Source organism: Triticum dicoccoides, chromosome 5A, assembly GCF_002162155.2.
Source record: "Triticum dicoccoides isolate Atlit2015 ecotype Zavitan chromosome 5A, WEW_v2.0, whole genome shotgun sequence".
Taxonomy (NCBI): domain Eukaryota; kingdom Viridiplantae; phylum Streptophyta; class Magnoliopsida; order Poales; family Poaceae; genus Triticum; species Triticum dicoccoides.
The window spans coordinates 338,702,565-338,711,039 of record NC_041388.1 but is presented as its reverse complement, the minus strand read 5'-3'; the positions used below and the strand labels follow the sequence as shown (position 1 = coordinate 338,711,039).

General features: G+C 49.8%; 1 protein-coding gene across 1 annotated transcript; it reads left to right on the top strand.

Annotated features, from left to right (window-relative positions):
* The first annotated feature begins 756 nt into the window (after positions 1-756).
* Positions 757-5,010, top strand: LOC119301366 (3-ketoacyl-CoA synthase 17-like). Its single transcript, XM_037578324.1, has 2 exons — positions 757-1,779; positions 4,216-5,010. The coding sequence occupies exons 1-2, from the start codon at positions 830-832 to the stop codon at positions 4,697-4,699; spliced, it is 1,434 nt and encodes a 477-aa protein (XP_037434221.1). The 5' UTR covers positions 757-829; the 3' UTR covers positions 4,700-5,010.
* Positions 5,011-8,475: the final 3,465 nt, after the last annotated feature.

Here is an 8,475-nt window from a genome sequence, read left to right as displayed (position 1 = left end):
TTCGTGCAGAAACCGTTGAACGGAGATGGAGTCGTGTGGTTGAGTTGGCTAGTGCCCACACGTGTGGGCGTTAGTGTTTTCGTAAAATAAATGCATAAATTGATGCTATAAAAATAAGTAAGACTAATGCAAAGGCAAAAAAAAACAGTAAGACATAGGAAGCATGCAACAGAATGATGTATAAGAACCTTTTTTTTAAGTTGATGGAATCAAATTCTCAAGAATATTGAAGCGTGAACAACAAAGGTATGCTCCAAGACTCCAGCATATATATTATCCATGACAACACAAAAATTAATGCAAAAGCATAACTTAGGGCGGACAAGTATGAGTTGCTGATGTGGCATGATTACATGGATATATAAGTGAAAAAAGATTATGTCTAATATGCATGACTTGCTAATGTGGGATTACTGCATGGATAGGAAAAATAGTTAGGATATGCCCATGTCATCACCGAAATGGGACAGGGTCCAAGTGATCCAGAATTTAGAGCCGCTTCTAAGTGTACCTTTTCAACGACAAATCTAAGTGATCCAGAATAAGCTCACTAGCATTTCACCGAACACCAACTGGGCGTGATATCCGCCATGGACGACAGAATCGACAGAACTATTCGCCTAAAATCCAGATTGTATTCTAGTTGCATATATATGGTCTAATACACCAAGTATATATATGCGTCTACACTAGTACACTACACTTGCCATGCTATGGGTTTTGGCTTGTTGCCTATAAATACAAGAGATGTTGTTTCACTCCAAAACCCAAAGCCTGCGAGCAGAGTCCTTTCCTAGTCCCTACCACGCCGCGCCTCTAGCTCTCGGCCATGTCGTCGTCCATGGCCGCGGCCGTGTCGTCGCTCCGCGCCCTCCCACTCCACACACTCGTGCCACTCGTGGCCTCGGCGCTCGCCTTCGTCGTCACCGTCTTCCGGCGCCTTCTTCGGCGGCAGCGGCCGGTGTACCTGCTCAACTACAGCTGCCACCTTCCGGACGCGGACCGGCAGTGCAACCTGGAGGTGTGCGAGTACTTCGGCCTCCGCTCCAAGCGCTACACCGACGAGACCGCCGACTTCATGCGGCTCATCTTCCGCAAGTCCGGCCTCGGGCAGGAGACCTTCGCGCCGCCCTTCATCTTCTCCGGCAAGTTCGAGAAGACGCTGGCCTTCGCCATCCAGGAGGCCGAGGAGGGCCTCTTCACCGTGGTGTCCCAGCTGCTGGCCAAGTCCGACGTCTCCCCGCGCGACGTCAGCGTCCTCATCGTCGCCTGCTCCATGTTCTCCCCGCAGCCGTCGCTGGCGTCCATGATCGTGCGCCGCTTCAAGATGAGGGACGACGTCAAGGTGTACAGCTTCGCCGGGATGGGGTGCAGCGCCGGCACGGTGGGCATCGACATGGCGGCGCGCCTGCTGCGCGTGCAACGCCGCCCGGGGTACGCGCTGGTGGTGGTGACGGAGAACACCAGCCTCAACTGGTACTTCGGCAACAACAAGCACATGCTGGTGACCAACTGCATCTTCCGCGTCGGCAGCGCGGCGGCGCTCGTCACCGACGTGCCCGCGCGCCGGGCCGACGCCAAGTACGAGCTGATGCGCACGCTGCGGACGCACCACGGCGCCGACGACGCGGCGTACAACGCCGCCGTGCAGATGGAGGACGAGGACGGCGGCGTGGGCGTGGCGCTCACCAAGGACCTCGTGCGCGTCGCCGGCGCCGGCCTCCGCAGCCACATCGCCACACTCGCGCCCTACGTGCTCCCTGTCTCGGAGCTGCTCAGGTACCGTACGTGCTACCACGTCGCGACGCTTCCCACCTCTGCGCGCGCATTTAACATATCTACTGCACCGTCCATATTTTTCCAGGGGCCAGTAAAACTTTATTACTACTGTGGTATCGCTGCAACACTGCCACTGTATAAACAACTTTTCACCTAAACACAGCAATGCTCCTACGTCAGTATTAATTTCTACCTGCCTGGAAATAAAATCCACCCATGATCTAATGCATATGCTCTTTTTAGAAGAAGAGAAGAAGAGGAAAAAAAATCACTGTTCAGTATGAGTTCCTTTTTCTTTTTAACAAATTCAATATGAGCTCGGCAGTGTCCCTAATACCTCTGTTACAGAGGTAGTACGTGACTAACCATATTTTTATACCAAACTTAACTTGATGGTTGCATATTATTGAAACTTTGTAATTTTTCATTTGCAAATGTACATTCTTGGCAGTTTCACGTTTCTAGATCTAAAGATGCGCGCAAAATTTTTGTGCAACATAAAACTATTGGATGTATCGACCTTGTGAGGAATGACCGAACAAGCATCGACAAACAGTACGCGGCCAAAAATCAGGGGGGTTTCTCCACGGCATCATGGCTTATAGTCGCACCCAAAACGTAATTCTTTTTAGGTTTTTCAAGGTTAACCAAAATGTAGGTTGTTTTAAACACTCTCATTGCATTTTTGGTGATGTTGCCTCTATTTACACCCTCACTTATCCATTAAGAGTTGAGCCTATAACCTTAGTATCCATTGATCTTCTTAAGGTGTATTTTTTTTTGCGGGTGGATCTACTTGTAGAATCACTAAAGACTATGACATTGGCATTTTACACTTTAATTAGTCGCTAGAGTCTACATTGTGGAACGAATTACTACTACATGTTGAAACATTGTGCAACAAAAGAACATGGGCAACTTAAGAAGATCAATCATGGGACCATGTAGTCGGGTTACTTTTTCAATCATGGATGCAGTTGCTGGGGCAAAAAATAAAGTCCTCTAGGCATCTAGCTTAGAGATCCTCGTAAAGAAACAGGGACCTCTTTTTTTTCGAAAAAGGGATGTCACTGGCATGTGCATTGATTGATGTACATAACCCCGGATAAAAACATCTTCACTATTAAAGATGAGTTGGAAATTGTAATGTTGGTACGTCCAACTCCCTCCCCCTCGATCCCCCTCCCTGCGTCGTGCATTAATTCAATCTAATTAAATCAAATTTTATCAAAACCTCAAATAAATCAAAATTTTCCTTGCCTTCCCCCCAAATCTAATCAAATCTTACTAAAACCTCACCTAAAATAGAACTTTCCTTTGCCTCACCCACCCATACTCAAACCAGATCTTATCAATATGACGAGTGTAAGATTTATGTCGGACATGATTAATGTTGAACCACTAGAATATGTACGTCCTTGTTGCGACGCTTGGGTAATTAGTTGTTATGTCGTTGTATTGTGCCAAAGTAAAAAAGCATTCGGATGGAAACAAGATAGAGAAAAGAGTAGTAGAAGATATCTCATTTTCTCGTTCTATTAGTAAGAACTGATTTCGACCTATATTGCTTAGTTGGCGTTTGTCGAATGAAGAAATAGCCTAAACTTGATTTTTTTAGGGTTTTAATTTCCTTGCTGATTTTGGCGCTATGGCCTAAATTTAGTTTCAGAGCTTTGGGACGATGCTTTCCATTTCCTGAATTGCATAGACAGTACTACTGCGGTATTCTGCACACACGTATAGATGTGGACTTGACTTTTGGTTTCGGCATATGAGGCATAGCTTCAAACTTAATTAATGGCGTATACTTGCTAGTACATACTTGAGGTTTTCTATAGCAAGCGTAGCACACCCACACCCACACCCCACATGCATCTTCAGAGCAGCAGTAGCAAAACTTAGAGCATGCTTGGATACGTTTTAGTCCCATGACTAAAAGTAGTGGGACTAAAACTTGCTAGTCTCACCCATGCTTGGATCCAAATACTAAAGAGACTAAAATCTAGTTATTGAGCATTTATTATCCTCCAAACCCCCCAATCCAGAACTAAGGAGAGGAATTAAATGAGGAGAGAAAGAGTTAATATATATTTTAGTAGATTTCCCATGACTAAAAGATTTTAGCCTCAAGACTAGTCCTAGCCTCTCTTTAGTCAGACTAAAAATAGTCCCTTATATCCAAGCACCCTCTTAATGAAGTCGTACGTGAGCACTCTGAATCTCTAGCATGGCCTTCAATGGATGCACCATGCACGGTCATTTTTTTTCCCATTCTTGTTGACACTGTATGGTCGTTGTTTAATGTCCGTTTACCACGGAGCATCGACATGAATTTCATCAAGATCGATCCGGCATGGTGCGAAGCTTCAAACATTTACTTTTTTCGGTGCATGGGGTCTCACCGGACGCGTGGGCACGTGGTGGTTGGGCATGCAGGTACGTGTACCGGGTGGCGTGGGCGTACAGCGGCGGGAACCCCAAGGCGGCGGCGGCGCTGGTGCCGGACTTCCAGCGCGCGTTCGAGCACATGTGCATCCACTCCGGCGGCAAGGCGGTGATCGACACGGTGGCGAAGCTGCTGGGGTTCGCGCCGGCGGTGGTGGAGCCCGCGCGCGCCACGCTGCACCGCTTCGGCAACACCTCCAGCAGCCTCGTCTTCTACGAGCTGGCCTACTTCGAGGCCAAGCGCCGCGTCCGCGCCGGCGACCGCCTCTGGATGCTCGCCTTCGGCACCGGCTTCAAGGCTTGCAGCGTCGTCTGGCGCGCGCTCCGCGACTCCGGCCCCGACGCCGACAACCCCTGGAACGGCTGCGCGCACCGCTACCCCGCGGCGTTGCCGGTGCCCACCCCGCGCAGGCAGAACTACCAGCCCCAGCCCACCGAGCAGCAGCAGCAGCAAGAGGAGCAGAAGAAGCAGTGAGACACCCGACCCCCGTACCGTACGTACGTCGCCGTCGATCCATCGGCCAAGAATAAATTGTGCTGTTTCCACCGTGATCTATCTATCTAAGTGGCTGCATAGTCATATTTCGATCGATCGATGACCAGATGCTTCTTCTAAGTAAGCTGATGATGTATTTTCATTCCAGTCACGTAATACGTCTTTATTTAAGCAAACATTCAGATTCAGTGGCCGTCTCAACCTTGCTACGTATAGTTTCAGCTAGTTATGTTGTGCTAAAACTGGACACTTTGATGCTGCAATTGAAATTTCGGAAACGCTTGGGATCACGTGACGGTACCCAATTTTTCAGCAATGCTAACCTACATAATGTGTGTTACGTATCCTACGTATGAGCTGATTTGGCAGATTTTTATTGGCCATTAGTTGGGGACGCGGGCCCACCCTTGAGGGGGGGGGGGGCAGTTTGATTAGTGGGGGAGGGGATTGCGTAGGTTACATAGAAGTTGTATGTAGGCGTAGCATTTTTGCCAATTTTTTTGTGTCAACCTTCTCCTTTTCTGCCACGTGTCTCTTCTTAATGGGGCCTGCTATGTGTCGACCAATTTTTTGTGTCAACCTCCTCCTTTCCCGCCACGCGTCTCTTCTTATTGCTGAAGCCTGCTACGCGTCGACATGCGGATATTTTTAAAAGATCTGTCGTCTCGTGGGACATCATATCTGATCAATCTAGCGACTGAACGTCTTCTTCTATTTTGTAGCAAAGATCTTGTTTCAGAAACATTTGCAACATAGTTTGCGTTGCGGAATTTTTTTTTACAATGTAAATTGTGTTGTGGGACTTTTGTTTTGCAACATAGATTGTGTCGCGGGCTTTTTTTTTTGCAACATGGTTGTGTTGCGGGATTTTTTTTTTCTGTCTTCCTTTTTTTCTACAACAAGGGTAGTGTTATGGAAGAACTTTTGTCACATAGGTAATGTTGCAGAAAACATATAGATGAGAAACTTAGAGTGGAACATGTTGTTTTCTAGAGAAAAAGGTATGTCTCGTGTTTCCTTGAGTGGGGCCTTGAGGGCACGTGGCGCTCAAAGGAGGTGACAGACGTGTCGATTGTTTTCAGTCGGTTGATGTTGAACATTTCCCCTCCTTTTATCCCCCCTCTCTCTCTCTCGCACCGTTCATATATTATCTCTCTTCTTTCCCATTTTGCCTTGTCCATCCAGACCCACTCAGGGAGAGGCATTGTGGAGGTTGATGCCTTGAAATTCCGGCCATAGAGTCACCGTCTCTCAAGCGCATAGACCTGACCAAGCTAGAACAGTCTCCACGTGGTGGTGGCACCTTATGATCCTCCGTCTCCATCCCTCATCTCCTTCTGTCAACAGCGAGCAGTAGCCAGCAGAACGCAACGACTACTCTGGTGATGTTGTCGGTGTTGCGACCATAACACACAACGGACTTGGCCACGGACGGATATGCATGAGCCATGTTGCAATCGCAACAAGAGTTGCAATGACCGTAGACATGGCTCAATAAGGGTCATGTTGGTGATGTTTTTTTAGGCTCAGGGCCGTAGAACAATTGTAGCGTCGATTTTCATTAATCAAATAAGTACAAAAGAGTATCAAAAGATTTAAAAAATGTCAAACCTTTGGCAATGGCGATGTTGACGGCCGCGAGAAGAAGATGCTTTTTTGCAACGAGGGTCTTGTTGCAATTGCAACAAGCGTCTTCTTGCAATGAGCGAAATAGAGAAAATGAGCGCACAGATACAATTGTATGGTGAGCATCTCCCGATCGGGCAGGCCGCGACTTGGGATTTTTTGTCGAAAGAGACCACCTGTCGAATAGAATTGCCAAAAAAGACCCCTTCTAAATGAAATAGACAAAAAAGACCCCCTCGGCCGTGGCGGCAGGCGCGCCAGGCGACACGTGGCACCTGCCGCCACGGTGCCAGGCGGCAGCCTGCGGATAACGGGAATCGCCTAGCGACGGAACGGCGTGGCGCTGTGGACCGTGGCCGCCTCAGTCGCTGGCAGCAGGACTGTAGCAGTTGGGCCCTGCCGCCTCGCCGGCTGGCGGCAGGCCTGTGCGCTCGCTGCCCACCTGCTGGTTGCGCTGGTTTGTACTAGTAGTTTTTGCGCAATGAACGCCACACAAGTCCTCGCGTGCGTAAACTGACATGTCCTTTGGTACTACGTATCGTTGCACACTTCCATTTGTTAGTTTTTTTTGGCGGGGTTTCTATACTTTTTGCAGGGGATTTGCACTTGCTAGTGTTGCGTCGCGTCTTTTCTTCTCTTTATTGTATCGATGCTCAGCGCACAGGCCTGCCGCCAGGCGGCGAGGCGCAGTTGCTACAGTCCTGCCGCCAGCGCCTTAGGCGGCAGAGGCCCACCACGTCACGCTGTTTCGTCGCGCCAGCTGATTCCCGTTATTCGTAGGCTGCCGCCTGACGCCGTGGCGGCAGGGGCTGCCACCGGGCACCGTGGCGGCAGGTGCCATGTGTCGCCTGGCGCGCCCGCCGTCACGGTCGAGGGGGTCTTTTTTGTCTATTTCATTCGAAGGGGGTCTTTTTTGACAATTCCGTTCGGCCGGTGATCTCTTTTGACAAAAAGGCAGATCTTTGAAAAAGTTTAGCCGTCCGGCATGTAACACGCCCCTTAAAATTTACGAACAAATGAGAGGCAACCTGATTTAGTAAGGGATTGACCACTGATCAGTTGACTGGAAACTGATTTTGGGTCATTCTATTCATTTTCAGCCCTCGGATGCAAAAACAACGGCCAGATGGCCTTCTTCAACCGCCTGCCTTCCCTTTCTTCTTGCCCAAACCGCCCCATGTACCACCGACCGAACCGCCAACTTCCGCCACCCGCGGCCGCCGGCGCTCTTGCGCCAGCCTCGCCGTCCAGCCCCGCGGGCATCTTTCTAAACCAGTGAAGCACAAGATTTTTCCGGTGAGCCCTACACCCCCACCCCGGAAGCGTCAAGTTTCATACTCGCTTCCGTCGGCTGACACCGACTACGGCTCATTCCTGGCGGAGGCCTTGCCAGAGTCCCCGGGCCTTGCTGTCGCTTGCCCCGGCGCCGTTGTCGGCAGCCTCGGTGCTCCGCGCGGCTGCTGCTTCCTTCCCCCCCCAAAAAAAAAGACCTAAATTTCAGATTCAGGCGACTGACATCCAGCTAATTTCGATTTGTCAGACTGTTAGTTGGCCCTCTTGAATCTTGTTGATCTACGTACGGCCGAGGCAGAAGAAGATGGTCCACGAACCCTATCGCTAGATCCGCGGCACACGTCCGTCCAATCAGAGACAAAGATGTAGGTCCGGTACTGCTACTGCACCATATCATATGAGCACTGTGCTCTCCACTTACTACCGAAAGAGTGAGGAGCGAATGCAATGCATGTACCCTAAATCAACAGCGATGGTTAGCCTCAAATAAACGGCGTAGTACCTAAAGTAGGATCGATGAAGGCCATTGATGGCGTCGCAACGGCGAGGATCTGCGAGACGTAGTAGTAATGCACTGCATGTGGCCGCGCGCATGCAATTGATCATGGAGGAATGGACGGCTCCCACAGATCGGCCGGCCGACACGGCATGGCATATTGCATGCGTTGCTGGCGGCCGGCCTTCAATGAGGCCTGGGGAGAGATGCGCAGGTGGGGTTGCTTGTACTTGGATTGGAGCATTTCTGTTTCTGTTGGGCTTGGTGTGAGCTTTGGCAGCATGCTAGTGCTGGTGGCACGGACTCATGTGCGGCAATTAAACAATAGGCATGTGGCTTC